Source organism: Bombina bombina, chromosome 4 (assembly GCF_027579735.1).
Source record: "Bombina bombina isolate aBomBom1 chromosome 4, aBomBom1.pri, whole genome shotgun sequence".
Classification (NCBI taxonomy): Eukaryota; Metazoa; Chordata; class Amphibia; order Anura; family Bombinatoridae; genus Bombina; species Bombina bombina.
The window spans coordinates 639939135-639958498 of record NC_069502.1 but is presented as its reverse complement, the minus strand read 5'-3'; the positions used below and the strand labels follow the sequence as shown (position 1 = coordinate 639958498).

The 19364-nt window shown below is 36.7% G+C and overlaps 1 protein-coding gene across 4 annotated transcripts in view; it reads right to left on the bottom strand.

Annotated features, from left to right (window-relative positions):
• Nucleotides 1-18542, bottom strand: part of MED23 (mediator complex subunit 23) — a 225331-nt gene extending 206789 nt beyond the window's left edge. For all 4 annotated transcript variants that reach the window (XR_008402041.1, XM_053710679.1, XM_053710681.1 and 1 more), the window contains exons 1-6: nucleotides 18404-18542; nucleotides 17873-17904; nucleotides 17671-17758; nucleotides 8735-8859; nucleotides 8334-8445; nucleotides 5858-5956 (exon numbers count right to left, since the gene is read on the bottom strand). Coding sequence is in view for 3 of the 4 variants with exons in the window: in XM_053710679.1 (XP_053566654.1) it covers nucleotides 5858-5956; nucleotides 8334-8445; nucleotides 8735-8859; nucleotides 17671-17758; nucleotides 17873-17904; nucleotides 18404-18448 (501 nt within the window). In the remaining variant the exon portion in view is untranslated. The remainder of the gene's footprint in view (nucleotides 1-5857; nucleotides 5957-8333; nucleotides 8446-8734; nucleotides 8860-17670; nucleotides 17759-17872; nucleotides 17905-18403) is intronic.
• Nucleotides 18543-19364: the final 822 nt, after the last annotated feature.

Here is a 19364-nt window from a genome sequence, read left to right as displayed (position 1 = left end):
CAGGATTACCTTGGATGAGAGCAGGTAAAATAACCAGGTTTACTAATCAGCCGATTATTTCACCTGTGCTCCTGTTCAGATATCCTCAAAATGTGGCCTGTTAGGGAGGCCTGAGTACAGGTTTGAAAACCAGTGTCCTAGATCAATACTTGGGTTGTCTACATTAAAAATATGTATAGTTTTCATAGGTAAGTAAAATAAAACAAAGGTTCTATTTCTGTTTAAAAGGAGCGATAGTAAAAATGCTAAAGATTGTCTGGTACTTTGGACAAGTTTTTTTCTAAAATTCTTTGAAGTGAAGGGGTCAAACATGTTGAAAATATGCTTTGCCTAAAAAATATGAAAAGTTGTTTAAAATTTAATTTGAAAGATTATAGCAGTATCCATTAAGTATATCCAAGTAATGCTCACTGGCTAATACTTCCACAGATTGATTAATGAAGAGGAACATGCATCTATAAAACTAACAAGAAAATATTTATTCAGGACAGCAATATTCAAAAAAAAAAAAAAAAACAGAATTTATGCTTCCCTGATAAATTTCTTTCTCTTGTGATGTATCGAGTCCACGGATTCATCCATACTTGTGGGATATTCTCCTTCCTAACAGGAAGTGGCAAAGAGAGCACCCACAGCAGAGCTGTCTATATAGCTCCTCCCTTACCTCCACCCCCCCAGTCATTTGACCGAAGGCTAGGAAGAAAAAGGAGAAACTATAGGGTGCAGAGGTGACTGAAGTTTTTTTTTTTTTTTTTAAATATATTACCTGTCTTAGACAGGGCGGGCCGTGGACTCGATACATCACAAGAGAAGGAAATTTATCAGGTAAGCATAAATTCTGTTTTCTCTTGTAAGATGTATCGAGTCCACGGATTCATCCATACTTGTGGGATACCAATACCAAAGCTTTAGGACACGGATGAAGGGAGGGACAAGACAGTGACCTTAAACGGAAGGCACCACTGCTTGTAGAACCTTTCTCCCAAAAATAGCCTCCGAAGAAGCAAAAGTATCGAATTTGGAAAATTTGGAAAAAGTATGAAGCGAAAACCAAGTCGCCTCATTTTTAAAAGCCCATGTGGAAGCCACTGCTCTAGTAGAATGAGCAGTAATCCTTTCAGGAGGCTGCTGGCCAGCAGTCTCATAAGCCAAAACGGATGATGCTTTTCAGCCAAAAAGAGAGGTAGCCGTAGCCTTTTGACCTCTCCGCTTAACAGAATAAACAACAAACAATGAAGATGTTTGACGGAAATCTTTAGTTGCTTGTAAGTAGATCTTTAAAGCACGAACCACATAGAGATTGTGCAACAGACGTTCCCTTCTTTGATGAAGGATTAGGACACAGTGAAGGAACAACAATTTCCTGATTGATATTCCTATTAGAAACAACCTTCGGAAGGAATCCAGGTTTGGTACGCAAAACCACCTTATCTGCATGGAAAACAAGGTAAGGTGATTCACACTGTAAAGCAGATAACTCAGAAACTCTTTGAGCCGAAGAGATAGCTACTAAGAACAAAACTTTCCAAGATAGAAGCTTAATATCTATGGAATGCATAGGTTCAAACGGAACCCCTTGAAGAACTTTAAGAACTAAGTTTAGGCTCCATGGCAGAGCAACAGGTTTAAATACAGGCTTGATCCTGACTAAGGCCTGACTAAACGCTTGAACGTCTGGGGCATCTGCCAGACGTTTGTGTAAAAGAATAGACAAAGCAGATATCTGTTCCTTTAAGGAACTAGCTGATAATCCCTTCTCCAATCCTTCTTGGAGAAAAGACAATATTCTAGGAATCCTAATCTTACTCCATGAGTAACCCTTGGATTCACACCAATAAAGATATTTGCGGCAAATCTTATGATAGATTTTCCTGTTGACAGGCTTTCTAGCTTGAATCAGGGTATCAATGACCGAATCAGAGAAACCACGCTTTGATAGAATCAGGCGTTCAATCTCCAAGCAGTCAGTCAGACACAGAGAAATTAGATTTGGATGCTTGAATGGACCTTGGATTAGAAGGTCCTGCCTCATTGGCAGAGTCGACGGTGGAACAGATGACATGTCCACTAGGTCTGCATACCAAGTCCTGCGTGGCCACGCAGGTGCTATCAGAATCACCGAAGCTCTCTCCTGCTTGATTCTGGCAACCAGACGTGGGAGGAGAGGAAACGGTGGAAATACATAGGTCAGATTGAAGGACCAGGGAACTGCTAGAGCATCTATCAGTACCGCCTAAGGATCCCAGGACCTGGACCCGTAACGAGGAAGTTTGGCGTTCTGACGGGACGCCATCAGATCCAATTCTGGTGTGCCCCATAGCTGAGTCAGCTGGGCAAATGCCTCCGGATGGAGCTCCCACTCCCCCGGATGAAAAGTCTGACGACTTAGGAAATCCGCCTCCCAGTTCTCTATCCCTGGGATATGGATTGCTGAGAAATGGCAAGAGTGATCCTCCGCCCATAGGATTATTTTGGTTACCTCCATCATCGCTAGAGAACTCCGTGTTCCTCCTTGATGATTGATATAAGCTACAGTCGTGATGTTGTCAGACTGAAATCTGATGAACTTGGCCGCAGCAAGCTGAGGCAATGCCTGAAGCGCATTGAATATCGCTCTCTGTTCTAGAATGTTTATTGGGAGGAGAGTTTCCTCCCGAGACCATAAGCCCTGTGCTTTCAGTGAGTTCCAGACTGCATCCCAGCCTAGCAGGCTGGCATCTGTCGTTACTATGAGCCACTCTGGCCTGCGGAAACACATTCCCTAAAACAGGTGGTCCTGAGACAACCACCAGAGAAGAGAATATCTGGTCTCCTGGTCCAGATGCAGTTGAGAAGATAAATCTGCATAATCCCCATTACACTGTTTGAGCATACATAGTTGCAGTGGTCTGAGGTGTAGGCGGGCAAAAGGAACTATGTCCATTGCCGCTACCATGAGTCCAATTACCTCCATACACTGAGCCACTGATGGCCGAGGAATGGAATGAAGAGCTCGGCAAGTGGTTAAGAGTTTTGATTTTCTGACCTCCGTCAGAAATATTTTCATTTCTACCAAGTCTATCAGAGTCCCTAGGAAGGAAACTCTTGTGAGAGGGAAGAGAGAACTCTTTTTTTATGTTCACCTTCCACCCGTGAGATCTCAGAAAAGCCAACAAGATGTCCGTGTGAGACTTGGCTAGCTGGAAAGTCGACGCCTGAATTAAGATGTCGTCTAAATAAGGCGCCACTGCTATCCCCGCGGTCTTAGAACCGCCAAAAGGGACCCTAGCCCCTTTGTGAAAATTCTGGGAGCCGTGGCCAACCCGAAAGGAAGGGCCACGAACTGGTAATGCCTGTCCAGAAAGGCGAATCTGAGGAATTGATGATGATCTCTGTGAATAGGGATGTGTAGATACGCATCCTTTAAGTCCACGGTAGTCATATATTGACCCTCCAGGATCAACGGTAGACTAGTCCGAATAGTCTCCATCTTGAATGATGGTACTCTGAGGAATTTGTTTAGAAGCCAGTTGGAAAGCGGCATCTGTAACGAAAGAATTAGCCAACTTAAGGGCCTTAATTCTATCCATAATATCCTCTAATGGAGTCTCCATCTGAAGAGCCTCTTCTAGAGCCTCGAACCAGAAAGCAGCTGCAGTAGTTACAGGAACAATGCACGCAATAGGTTGGAGAAGAAAACCTTGATGAACAAATATTTTCTTCAGGAGACCCTCTAATTTTTTATCCATAGGATCTTTGAAAGCACAACTGTCTTCGATAGGTATAGTTGTACGCTTAGCAAGAGTAGAAATAGCTCCCTCCACCTTAGGAACCGTCTGCCACGAGTCCCGCATGGTGTCAGATATGGGAAACATTTTCTTAAAAACAGGAGGAGCGAACGGAATACCTGGTCTATCCCACTCCTTAGTAACAATATTCACAATCCTCTTAGGGACTGGAAAAACATCAGTGTAAACAGGAACCTCTAAGTATTTGTCCATCTTACACAATTTCTCTGGAACCACTATAGGGTCACAATCATCTAGAGTCGCTAATACCTCCCTGAGCAATAAGCGGAGGAGTTCAAGCTTAAATTTAAAGGCCGTCATATCTGTCTGAGGGAGCGTCTTTCCAGAATCAGAAATTTCTCCCTCAGATAACAAATCCCTTACCCCTACTTCAGAACATTGTGAGGGTATATCGGATACGGCTACTAAAGTGTCAGATGGCTCAGCATTTGTTCTTAACCCAGAGCTGTCACGCTTTCCTTGTAAACCAGGCAGTTAAGATAAAACCTCTGTAAGGGTTGTATTCATAAATGTGGCCATGTCTTGTAAAGTAAATGAATTCAACGCACTAGAGGTACTTGGTGTCACTTTTGCGGGCGTTACTGGTTGTGACACTTGGGGAGAGCTAGATTGCAAACCCTCATTTCCTTCTGTCTGAGAATTATCTATTGCTATATTTTTAAGTGCTAAAATATGCTCTTTATAATTTATAGACATATCAGTGCAAGTGGGATACATTCTAAGAGGGGGTTCCACAATGGCTTCTAAACACATGAAACAAGAATTTTCCTTGATGTCAGACATGTTAAACAGGCTAGTAATGAAACAAGCAAGCTTGGAAAACACTTTAATCAAAGCAAATAATACTTAGAAAAAAACGGTACTGTGCCTTTAAGAGAAAAAAAGATGCACAAACTCTGCAAAACAGTGTAAAAAAGCAGTAAACTTTACGAAATTTTTACAGTAGCATCATAAAGCCTTAGTAAATTTGCACAGCTAGACAAATAAACGATTAACCCCTTAATGTAAAAACCGGATTGACAAAACGTCAAAAACCAGTAAAAAAAACGTTCAGCACCTTGCCACAGCTATGCTGTGGCGCCTACCTGCCCTTTAGGAAAGATTTGTGGGGGAAAAAACTTCTTTTAAGCCCTCAAACACAGCAGGACCCTCTGGAGAAGCAGCTGGATGTCTCTGAGTAAAAGAAACTGCGCAACTGAGGTGCGAAAATAGGCCCCTCCCACCTCACTCAATGTTATGGGGCCTAAAAGAAACACACCAGAGTGTTTCTAAATTAGCCGTGTGGGTTAATAACCCGTAAATAAGCCACAATGACCCCTTAAAGTCCCTCAAAAAACATTATGTTTGCAATAAAAAAAAATGTTTTTTCCTAATAGTGTCACCAGTAACCAATGAGCCCTTTATGCAAGCTGGGATTCCTACTAAGTGTCTGAATACAGCTTACCTTCCCTCATGGGGATATTGCCAGCCTTTTCTAGAATTATCACAGTCTGTCTAGAAAAAAATAGACTGAACATACCTCAATGCAGCTTAGCATGCAAACCGTTCCCCCCAACTGAAGTTTTCCTGTACTCTTCAGCCCTTGTGAGAACAGCAGTGGATCTTAGTTACAAAGTGCTAAGATCATCATCCTCCTTTTCTGCCAGAGAGTGAATAGTACACACCGGTACCATTTAAAATAACAAACTTTTGCTTGAGAAAATAAAAACTAACATTTTTGTCACCACACTCACTTTACCCTTCCTAGCAGTTAAGCAGGCAAAGAGAATGACTGGGGGGTGGAGCTAAGGGAGGAGCTATATAGACAGCTCTGCTGTGGGTGCTCTCTTTGCCACTTCCTGTTAGGAAGGAGAATATCCCACAAGTATGGATGAATCTGTGGACTCGATACATCTTACAAGAGAATACAAATTTTAAATGAAGCAAACAAATAATTAAAAACCTCTTTAAATGTCACAAATAAAGGGTGATAATATATATATATTTGCAATATTCAAATTATTTACTAGATTTAGATGAATTGTATTAGAAATGAAATGTCAATGAACTAAAAAAAAAAAACCATTTACCTCTCTAGCTGCAAGAAGTTGCTGTACAACTGCAGAGCTGATGGTGTTGGGAACAGTGTGGATTTTCTCCAAAATCACTTTTAATAGATCTCTCACCCCCTAAGGAAGAGATACAAAAAAGTATAAATTCTCAAACATGTTGGAGTTTATTCATTTGCCTTTTTATCTACTTATTCTTTATGAAGTTCCATTTCGTTACTGCCTCATAAATAATCAATGTGTAATAATACTGCTTAAAAGGGGAAGTAAACACCTTGAGATTTTTTATATAAAATGTTTAGTTAGGTGTAATGAAAGTTTGCCCCCTTTTCATGTTTTCATGTAATTTCGCTCTAAAAAATATAGCAATTTTTATTTCTCAGAACTTGAAATGCACCCTCCTGACTTCTCAAGGCTAACCTATAAATCTGTCCCTAATAGGTTTTATCAGATATCAATTGCAAAACAATAAATGTTATACTAATTTAAAGGGACAGTCAACACCAGAATGTTTGTTGTTTTAAAAGATAGATAATCCCTTAATTACCCATTCCCCAGTTTTGCATAACCAACACAGTTATAATTATACACGTTTAACCTCTGTAATTACAATAAAAGTAAATTGGAAAGTTGTTTAAAATTACATGCCCTATTTGAAACATGAAAGTTTTTTTGGACTTGACTGTCCCTTTAATAACTGTAGCTAGCCTTGTTGTAAGTGGACTAAAGCCCAGATTGGCTCCTCCAAATAAGGAAAACGGTTTGGCTATTGAAAAATAATTGCAATAAAAAGGATGTTAATTTATTTTAAAAAATGTTAAGACTTGAAGGTTATGTTATTCTATAGCAACACAACCGAAATGTCTTGTAATTACAAGGTGTTTACTGTCCTTTCACAGTAAAGTTACACACTTCACAACACATAGACAACTTTTAAGAAATTACATTTTTATATTTGTAATCAAACACAAGAAAAATGGATAAAGTAATATCTAATGAGAAAAAAGTTATAACCTCACTTACAAAATGGGTTTATGGGCTCTAGATGTGCAGGAGTGCACAAGCGAGCCTGCAACACTAGATAAAGGGATATTAACTCAAAGTAAACATAAAAAGAATCTGATTATGTTGAAAACAGCAAACAAATTACTTAATGTTTTTTGTCACATGAGCATAAGAAAGAAACTGACTAGAGCTAGAAACTGTGTCTCCGAGCAAAAGGAAAAGCTCCTCCTTTTGCTTTACTGCAGAGACCACAGCCCCCTTGTGGGACTGTGACAGGAAGAAATGGACTAGATGAAATGCTAGGCAGACAAATTCCCAGATGGAAATCCTTTCCGTTTGGCGTTTGATAAACTAGCCCATAAGTGTTAAAATAAATAATTCAGGTCTTTAATATGGATATAGGTACACTCCCATAGCCCCTTTTAATAGAAGCAACGAATATCACCAATAATAGCACTCACAACATCAATCGTTACTTGAGAAAGGAAATTATGAAGAAAAAAAAAAAAGACACCGATTAAACTCACGAGCTTAGAGCCCCAGCACTGAGCCAACAAAACAGCTCAATCTAAGTTGATATTCTTTTTCTATCACTGTACTAAAACACATCCCTACAATCACTGATACTTTACTTAATGGCACTGAAATGTGTCTTTTAGTATTAGAATTACTATAAAACTATAAATGTGGTGATAAATGGAACCCTTATGAAGCTAAAAAGGCGGAAAACCACTGATGTAACAGTAAAATTGTATTTGTACAGTCGGATCAGCTCATGAAGTCTTTATTGTATCAATCCTGCCCCTCCTCAACTTGCAGCTCGGTGTCGTGTGCATGATCAGTCATGTGACCACCACATTTAGGTGGTCACCACATTTGGGCTAGTTTCTAGACTATGAACAAATTTGTTAAGCCCCCAGGTAGAGGCCTGGAACTAAAACCTAAGCCCCCAGATAGAGGCCTGGAACTAAAACCTAAGCCCCCAGGTAAACTATGATCCCTGCAAAGGGGTTAGAAACATAGTTAAAGTACCATGTGAGATCCACACAGCACTGCTGGTCCCAAGAAGACATGGCCACTGACCCAATCAGCACTGATAGCTGCATGATCCCACTGTGTTACTACTGCTGTTGACTGGTGACCGGCAGTTTTCGCTTGGGATCAGCAGTGCTCTGCAGCTCCCAAGCAATACTTTATGTGTTTAACCCATTTGCAGGGGTTAAATAAAAAGTGTATTGTATCGTCACTTGTGTTTAAATTAAGTGCTCTAATTAATATAGCATGTCATTTTACCACTATAATGACCCTTTAATGAGATGTCTAAGATTTACTCATCTGCCCTATTAGTGGGAGGAAAATCCTATGTGGTTCAATTTTCAAACAGAGTGGGACACTCTATTGTTCAAGAGAAAGGAATTGGTTTAGTAACAGATCAATAAAAACAAGCTCAGTTGTCCTATTAAACTCTAGGCAAAAAGAACTGACTACATACCTTGTAATCAACGCCACCAATGATCTTTCGAATAAGCTTAAATGTTAAGACCCAAAGCTGTGTCCTTTCCCATTCCAACGTATCAGAGTTCACCAGTGCTTCACAAACCATTCTATTAAAACAAACGTGCAATTAGTAGACATTCAGTGGAATTATATAATAAAGGAGAGTCCCAGGTCATCCTCATTTTCAGTATTTACTGAAAAAGCTTAGCAGACACAAGAATTATGACAAATAACAGCATAACAAGGACAAGAGTCACTGTGTGTTAATGTTCATCTATCAGTGGGATGAAGTGGAGGTGTAATAGGTTTGTTACATAAACATTCAAAGAAAACACAGAACACATACATACTTATTATGGGAGAGAGAAAAAAAACCAATATATCCATTTAAAATACCTTGGAGGAAGAAGCCCAGTCTCCACTGCCATCGCTAAGCAGTCATAAAGAAAAGAGATCCTCTTAGGGCTGTGTTGCCCATGAATAAACCGAACAATCCACTGGACACACTGCTCATGTGAATCCTGAGCAAAATAAAAACTTTCATTAGAAAAGGAAAATACAAATGCGCTGTCCAAATCTGATTAAAACTATTTAACTCTAGATGCAAAATTGTTCAAGGACTAAGACACCACAACGTTTTGAAAAAAAAAGGTTATTTTTTTGTTTGTTTCATATGCTACAGATTATGTTTAAATAATTAAAATTGCTATTAACACATTTTCTTTATTAAAAAAAATATGTGTTCCTATAGGGCGGGTATATTAAGAACATACCATTTAAAATTAGTAAAGATAAGTTGTCAAACAGATTACAAACAAGCCAGGTAAATCTAATTGTTCTGTTGGTATTAAAAAAAATAAAAAAAAAAGATTATATATATATATATATATATATATATATATATATATATATATATATATATATATATATATATATATATATATATATATATATATATACATACATACATACATACATACACACACACACATAGTGGATATAAATTGTCTACGCAACCCTGTTATCTGTTTCTGTGATGTAAAAAAATGAGACAAAGAAAAATAATTTCAGAAGTTTTTCCACCTTTTATGTGACCTATAAACTGTATAACTCAATTGAAAAACAAACTGAAATCTTTTAGGTAGAGGGAAGAAAAAATATAAAAATAAAATATGGTTGCATAAGTGTGCACACCCTTAAACTAATACTTTGTTGAAGCACCTTTTGATTTTATTACAGCACTCAGTCTTTTTGGGTATGAGTCTATCAGCATGGCACATTTTGACTTGGCAAGATTTGCCCACTCTTCTTTGCAAAAACACTCCAAATCTGTCAGATTGCGAGGGCATCTCCTGTGCACAGCACCCCAAAGATTTTCGATCGGATTCAGGTCTGGGCCATTCCAAAACTTTATTCTTCTTCTGGTGAAGCCATTCCTTTATTGATTTGGATGTATGCTTTGGGTTGTTGTCATGCTGAAAGATGAAGTTCCTCATCATGTTCAGCTTTCTAGCAGAAGCCTGAAGGTTTTGTGCTAATATTGACTTGTATTTGGAACTGTTCATAATTCCCTCTAGCTTAACTAAGGCCCCAGTTCCAGCTGAAGAAAAACAGCCCCAAAGCATAATGCTTCCACCAATGCTTCACTGTGGGTATGGTGTTCTTTTGGTGATGTGCAGTGTTGTTTTTGCGCCAAACATATATTTTGGAATTATGGCCAAAAAGTTCAACCTTGGTTTCATCAGACCATAACACCTTTTCCAACATGCTTTTGGGAGACTTCAGATGTGTTTCTGCAAAATGTAGCCTGGCTTGGATGTTTTTCTTCGTAAGAAAAGGCTTTCGTCTTGCCACTCTACCCCATAGCCCAGACATATGAAGAATATGTGAGATTGTTGTCACAAATAAGTTCAGTGTTGTCTTACAGCGCTAAAAATATGGACCTGTAGCTCCTGTCTGGAGTGGGTCCCCAAATACCCACAAATGGAAAGGTATGCAAAATAATGGTCAGAAAGGAGCGCCAATTGATGGCAAGGTCCGATAGAATTTGAGTGTGAATAATGTAATAGTGGTTCGTATAAATAACGATATAGCACTATAGCTTAGCTACAATTATGGTGATTGTGCTGCATTAATGTATAGATTAAAATATATGTGTGGCACAAGAGGGTATATAAAAGTATTTAATACACATTGAACATTTAAAACATAGGTATCGTTAAGACAAATATATTATTAAAAGAACTGCAAGAGATGGTATATAAAAGCATATAAAAACAGAAAACACGCGTGTGTAGCTTGTTCACTACAGGTTAGTAGTGATAGATCATAAGATGGGTTGCCTAAGTGTGAACCTCATACTCGAATAAACATTAAATGTTAGCTAAATATTGATGATGCTAAATGTTGAAAGTGCTGGAATGACAGCAAATATATATAGAGTTTCTAACACATATATATGCAGTGTCTCATATAAAGTTATATTGACATAGACAGGGAAATAATAACAATTAACATAAAAAACGATAATGTCCAGTAGCCACTTCAAAGGATAAGGAATGTGAAAAAAGTTCTGTTATATATATCCAAAAAGTGAAAAGTTAATAAACCATCCAATTTGGTGTGATCCAAAATCGTGATGCAAATAAATCCAAAACAGTGTAAATCCAAAAAAACTGTTTTAAAAAAGGTAATTAATCCAATATTTCAATCCAAAATAGTGATAGAAACAAATCCATGAAAAATTATAAAAATCCAAAAGTTAAATCAACTAGTGTGTACACAAACTAGTGAGAGTGATCACAGAAAAAGTATTGGTTAACATCTAAATCAATTCTGGATGTGACAAAAGGAATTATAATCCCATGTAGAAAGTGGTGGAGAAGGAAAATAGAAAAAAAGAGTACAAAAAAAAATAATAATTCTGGGAAGTCTTCAAAACCTGTAGATGAAAGATAATAACATAGTATAATACTGTATTAGAATTCAATAATCAAGGAAAATAGCTCACCATAACTTTGTCAACGCGTTTCGGCCCACAGGAGAGGCCTTTATCAAGACTATGGTATGGTGTGGGTGAGCTAAGATCTTTATACCCCTCTCTAACCAATCATATTACACTCTGATTGCGCCAAATTTTCGCGCCAAAATCGTAATACCGGAAGTGGTAAACCGGAAGTGTTTATCTGTATATGGAATGGTTCCGTTCTATCTTTATGATGTTCTTATTTATTAGTTAAAAAGGCTTATGTGGGAATATTATCTTAGATGTTCTTAATATGCTCTTTCAGTTGCCCTGTATATTTGCCATTTCGGTTCTGTTTGTGGTAAACAGTTGCGCTTTACCGGATATGGTTAGACCGGAAGTAGCGCTTTACCGGATATGGTTGGACCGGAAGTGGCAAAAAGGGGCAAAAAAGTAAACAGAGCCGATATCTATAATCTGAGATTTGATTCCCCTTTGGTGCATATTAAAAAATTTTTTTTTTTTTGATTGGTTAGAGTGTCCTGTAGATGTATAAAGAGTATGTGTGTATCTATCTACATTACGTATATAGCATACATGATATTGAGTTCTGAAAACTTTTATTTTCCATTATCGATCTAGTTAGAACTAGCTTCATTGTTGAATAGCTATAGGAGCAACATAGTAAACTTATATTGAAAAATACGGATAGAGAGGAAACTTGTCTTTATCTAAGTGTTTTAATAGTGATTATGAGGTAAATAGAGGTTGGTTTAGGAAAAGTGTAGGGATCTAATTGATTAGTTATATGCTGATGAATTATGATAGTGAGTTAAAAAATCTTGGAATTGAAATTTTTTTTAAAAAATGTGGTGGGGGATACTCTTAATTCAAGTATCTAATGTAAGGTGTATATATGTTTAATTAGTTCTTAGCGTATATATGTTTAATTAGTTCTTAGCGTATATATGTTTAATTGGTTCTTAGCCTAGTTGGCATATACTGAGAATCATTTATAGGTGGTATAATCTGTTTGTTAATCAATGTGTATGTGCCTCCAGTTTTCTTATCAGTATTACCTTATGATACTGATATATTAGTATAGGGACTTATCTCCCCACTGCAAGTGATGTCTAAATTTGTATCTTTATCCTTATAGAAGGTCAGGCTTGGATTGTTTTTTTAAACTGCTATGTTAAATATCTTAAATAGCGAGGCTACTAAAATAAGTGTCGAAACTAATATGGCTGATTGTTTCTCCTATATTCCGTACACTGTCGATGTTTTAAGGGGTTATATCTTATTGATATTTTTGGCATCTGAAAAGGTCCCTCAGATCAATTATAGGGTTCTTTCTAAGGCTAATCCTATGAACGTATGGATGAAGCAGTGGGACTGGATGGATTTGCCTAAGAGATCCTTATGTAGATCCATACGGGTCATCTTCATTAGATATATTTGGAAGTGTGTGAGTCTTATTGTGTCACATGTTGACCTAGATGTATTCCTTCTATGTAGGGGCAACAGTACCTCGGATAGGTGTCTAAGGGTCAAGGTCATGTGTGTTTCAGACTTAGCAAGTGTGAGAGGTCCTCTTTGTTGTTCAAACCCTTCGGGTAGAGGCAGTCCAACTCAAAAATCCATCTGGATTCCGCAATCAGGAGCTTCTTTTCATAATTGCCTCCCCTCCAATTAGGCTTAATTATCTGGATACCATAGAAGTTCAAATCCTTGATGTTTCCATTGTGTTTAATAGAGAAGTGTCTGTACAGTGCGGTATCCGTGCTGCCATGTTCAATCTGTAACAGATGTTCCCGTATTCTATCCTTCAGACATATTGAAGTCCACAACTGCATTGTACTATGTAAATACTCCCTTGCTGCTGCATCTTATCAAGTCCTTAATTTCATGTTTGATATTGGAGTCATGTGGGGAGACCTTTCAGATGCCAAAAATATCAATAAGATATAACCCCTTAAAACATCGACAGTGTACGGAATATAGGAGAAACAATCAGCCATATTAGTTTCGACACTTATTTTAGTAGCCTCGCTATTTAAGATATTTAACATAGCAGTTTAAAAAAACAATCCAAGCCTGACCTTCTATAAGGATAAAGATACAAATTTAGACATCACTTGCAGTGGGGAGATAAGTCCCTATACTAATATATCAGTATCATAAGGTAATACTGATAAGAAAACTGGAGGCACATACACATTGATTAACAAACAGATTATACCACCTATAAATGATTCTCAGTATATGCCAACTAGGCCAATTAAACATATATACGCTAAGAACCAATTAAACATATATACACCTTACATTAGATACTTGAATTAAGAGTATCCCCCACCACATTATTAAAAAAAAAATTCAATTCCAAGATTTTTTAACTCACTATCATAATTCATCAGCATATAACTAATCAATTAGATCCCTACACTTTTCCTAAACCAACCTCTATTTACCTCATAATCACTATTAAAACACTTAGATAAAGACAAGTTTCCTCTCTATCCGTATTTTTCAATATAAGTTTACTATGTTGCTCCTATAGCTATTCAACAATGAAGCTAGTTCTAACTAGATCGATAATGGATAATGGAAAATAAAAGTTTTCAGAACCCCCAAGGCAGAACATACAGTGATCTGAGATGTCATCGCAGAAAATGCAGCATGTCTGCAGAAATAACAGGATACATGCAGGAACTATTAGCGCTTGAACTTTTTAGTGTTGTTCCACATAAGTCAGTTCTCCTCAAACAGAGCTGTGCTCTGGTTGCAGTGTGTAGGTTTTTCCTTATCACAGTGCATCCAGAGCAAAGTGCTGTTTGAACTGAGCATTCAAATATGCAGTAGCAATGCAAAGCAGCAGCACATTGCTTGTTGACTAACTCTCAGAGATTTTTTCAAACCCACCCCCTAGCCTTTCCTAGTCTGCAAAGCTATTTATTCTTAATGTAAGACGTTAGTATGAGCATTGCATCTTTTTATTACTATATTTCTATGTTAGACCAAGAGAAAAGGAAACAGATTTATTCAAGAGACATTTTAAAATTTCTTTTTTTGTATGCAGCTAATTTGCAATGCAATTATATTATAAAGCATTAAAAATTGCTTTATTCTTCAGTTAACCAACACATTGCAGTTGAAGTGGTGCCTTACTGTAACTGTCTAATTTAAAAATTAATTGTATTTTTAAAAATGACCTGCAGAAAAATTTTCACTAAAAAAATCTCATTGCAGAAAGTGAAGAAAAGTTCTGCCTCTGGGTTCAGAACTCAATATCATGTATGCTATATTTGTAATGTAGATAGATACACACATACTCTTTATACATCTACCGGATACTCTAACCAATCAAAAAAAAAAAAAAAAAATTTTAATATACACCAAAGGGGAATCAAATCTCAGATTATAGATATCGGCTCTGTTTACTTTTTTGCCCCTTTTTGCCACTTCCGGTCCAACCATATCCGGTAAAGCGCTACTTCCGGTCTAACCATATACGGTAAAGCGCAACATCCGGTATAGCTCCACCGGATGTTTACATTTTTCCCCACTTCCGGTTTAACAATTTCCGGTAAAGCGCAACTGTTTACCACAAACAGAACCGACATGGCAAATATACAGGGCAACTGAAAGAGCATATTAAGAACATCTAAGATAATATTCCCACATAAGCCTTTTTAACTAATAAATAAGAACATCATAAAGATAGAACGGAACCATTCCATATACAGATAAACACTTCCGGTTTACCACTTCCGGTATTACGATTTTGGCGCGAAAATTTGGCGCAATCCGAGTGTAATATGATTGGTTAGAGAGGGGTATAAAGATCTTAGCTCACCCACACCATACCATAGTCTTGATAAAGGCCTCTCCTGTGGGCCGAAACGCGTTGACAAAGTTATGGTGAGCTATTTTCCTTGATTATTGAATTCTAATACAGTATTATACTATGTTATTATCTTTCATCTACAGGTTTTGAAGACTTCCCAGAATTATTATTTTTTTTTGTACTCTTTTTTTCTATTTTCCTTCTCCACCACTTTCTACATGGGATTATAATTCCTTTTGTCACATCCAGAATTGATTTAGATGTTAACCAATACTTTTTCTGTGATCACTCTCACTAGTTTGTGTACACACTAGTTGATTTAACTTTTGGATTTTTATAATTTTTGATTTTTTATCATTTTTCATGGATTTGTTTCTATCACTATTTTGGATTGAAATATTGGATTAATTACCTTTTAAAACAGTTTTTTTGGATTTACACTGTTTTGGATTTATTTGCATCACGATTTTGGATCACACCAAATTGGATGGTTTATTAACTTTTCACTTTTTGGATATATATAACAGAACTTTTTTCACATTCCTTATCCTTTGAAGTGGCTACTGGACATTATCGTTTTTTATGTTAATTGTTATTATTTCCCTGTCTATGTCAATATAACTTTATATGAGACACTGCATATATATGTGTTAGAAACTCTATATATATTTGCTGTCATTCCAGCACTTTCAACATTTAGCATCATCAATATTTAGCTAACATTTAATGTTTATTCGAGTATGAGGTTCACACTTAGGCAACCCATCTTATGATCTATCACTACTAACCTGTAGTGAACAAGCTACACACGCGTGTTTTCTGTTTTTATATACCATCTCTTGCCGTTCTTTTAATAATATATTTATCTTAACGATACCTATGTTTTAAATGTTCAATGTGTATTAAATACTTTTATATACCCTCTTGTGCCACACATATATTTTAATCTATACATTAATGCAGCACAATCACCATAATTGTAGCTAAGCTATAGTGCTATATCGTTATTTATACAAACCACTATTACATTATTCACACTCAAATTCTATCGGACCTTGCCATCAATTGGCGCACCTTTCTGACCATTATTTTGCATTGTTGTCACAAATACCACACAGTCAGTACTTGCCAGATATTCCTGCAGCTCCTTTAATGTTGTTGTAGGCCGCTTGGTAGCCTCCCAGACCAGTTTTCTTCTCGTCTTTTCATCAATTTTGGAGGGACGTCCAGTTCTTGGTAATGTCACTCTTGTGCCATATTTTCTCCACTTGATGATGACTGTCTTCACTGTGTTCCATGGTATATCTAATGCCTTGGAAATTCTTTTGTACCCTTCTCCTGACTGATACCTTTTAACAATGAGATCCCTCTGATGCTTTGGAAGCTCTCTGTGGACCACGGCTTTTGCTGTGGGATGCAACTAAGAACATTTCAGGAAAGACCAACTAGAGCAGCTGAACTTTATTTGGGGTTAATCAGAGGCACTTTAAATGATGGCAGGTGTATGCTGACTCCTATTTAACATGATTTTAAATGTGATTGCTTAATTCTGAACACAGCTACATCCCCAGTTATAAGAGGGTGTGCACACTTATGCAACCATATTATTTTAGGGGTTTTTTGTTTTCTTCCCTCCACCTAAAAGATTTCAGTTTGTTTTTCAATTGAGTTGTACAGTCTATAGGTCACATTAAACGTGGAAAAAGTTCTGAAATGATTTATCTTTGTCTCATTTTTTTACATCACAGAAAATTGACAATTTAACAGGGGTGTGTAGACTTTTTATATCCACTGTATATACATATACATACATACATATATACATACTAAAGCATTTCTTGCAAATCCATTACATTTTGAACAATGTAATTTAAAAAAAAAAAAATATGGTCAAACCTGCCCTATACTATATAATAAAAAAGAAGAAGATCTAGCCCAGTATCTATGTACTTCAGATTGCAACATACACATACATAGAGAGACATGGATTTATATTTATAGAGATATGTTCAACTATGGAGATAATGAAAATATTACACATTACAATCTTATGCACATTAAACAATATCCCAGAGGGATTTTCAAAGAGATATTCACATATAGATCTCGAAATATCTTGATATATATATATATATATATTCATATTTCGCTATAAATAGATATCAGTCCAAAAATCATCACATATATAAATATGTATTTAGAAATAAATAGAACATATTCAGTTACGAAAATAAGTTATTTTGCAACTTGTAATAGCTGTTAAACCCCAAATGCGAAAAAGCCATAACGTGCGCTGTGCTTTCATAACTGATTTGCAGCGCGACTTGTAATCTTGCCCTTAGTTGTGTATTGTGAAAGGAAGTGGCAAAAGGTAAATATAGTTTCAAGGTGGGAGCAGCAAGAATTAAGCAACTGCTGAATGTGAGTATTAGACAAAAGTAATGTACTACAGAAAAATTATTTTGAACATATACAGAAAAATGTTGCTCGAGTGTCTATCATATTTCTATCATCTACCTGAGGAAGAACACTCCAGTACTGTCTGAAGGCACTAAGACAACTGATCAGCTTTGTTCTTTCATCCTCCGGTGTGTCCATAAACATACTGCAAATAATAATAAAAAAACAACAATAAGATTAAAAACAACACTTTACATGAAAAAGCATTACATAGAAAAGCAGCATGAGTGGATTTACATAAAGGCAACATTGGACATACCCAGCAAAGGCTTCCTCAATTACCTCGGTTTTCTACAGACAGAAAGTAAAAAAACAAAACAAAAAACAATTAATGTAAATATAAACATGCTATAAAACACAATTATGACATATAGGGAACATTACGTTTTTACAGATAGTGAGACCATGTAAAATGCTTATAAAAGCTTATTATTTTTTTTGCAATTTTTATTTACACCACTCAGTGAAAAGATACCATTTATAACATGTATTGTACATTTAAATCCAGAGGCAGCTAAAGAATGGAATGTCGTGCAAGTAACTGGTAACCCTAAAAACATATACAGTATTATGAACCATATTAAGTAAAATCAACATTTTAGCAATTTCATTGGAACCTATTGTCCTTAAATTGCCCAAAGTCATATGTTTTCTCACACCTACACTTACAGTTTAATCAATTAGATATAAAGATACACATGTCTGTTATTATGATACTACTCATACACATTTAACAAGGTGCATCCTAGTTATATATCGCTATTTGACCATTCCACCATCTGATTCTTACCACCACCTCCTCAAATATGCTCTGTAGCTGCGACTCCATCTGCATTATTAATAGCGCCCCGTTCTGGGGGCTTAATCCCTTAATAAAAACACATTAATCTCCTATATTTTAGATACAGCTCCCATTTTCATTGCGCATGTGCAGTGCTAAGGCTCAATCTCGCGCTTGCTCGGTAGAAAAACTGAAATCTCGCCCATACATACCGAAAACATCGGAAACGTTGTGCGCATGCGTATTGTTTTATTTCTGTAAAGCTATCGTAGTATACTATTCGGTGCGAGTGGTGCATACGCGGTAACTGATTCTTTGATGTACAGGTTTTTGCGTGCATTAGGTCCAAAATGTGTGTTACGTATATGATGCGATTGATAACGTGATGTGTTATTCAGAATGGTTGTTTTACAAAGTAAAATATTAAAAAAAAATAATGATTTAAATAATAGTTTTCCAATATATAGTGTTTTTTTGTCATTTACTGTTTTAAGCAGTGTGATACATTAGTATTGTTTCTTCACACAGCTTTTCCTACACTCCCTAGTCAGCTGTATTACATGTATAGAGCCACCTAGTTAGCTATCAGGCACCAATGGCTTTGGCACTCAGTACTAGCTGTGCACAGTATATCAGTGTACACCATAGAAAGCAGCAGTTTTCTCTCTTACTTTAGCAGATGTAAGGCAACCTGTAAGGTAAAGTTAGTTTAGGCAACTTAGACAAATTGTCAAGGAGCAGTGTAAGTAATGTAAGTTTCAGCTGCCCTCGGTGCACAGACTACAGTGAGGCCTCGGTTTACGAATTTAATTCGTTCTCCGAGTCGTTTCGTATTGCGAAAAATTCGTAAACCGAAACACGGTTTCCCATAGGAATGCATTGAAAATCAATTAATGCGTTCCGGAGGTCCGAAAAAATTCAAATAAAGTGTCCAAAAAATGCTCCAAAAGGCTTAACAACTTGCTGCAAA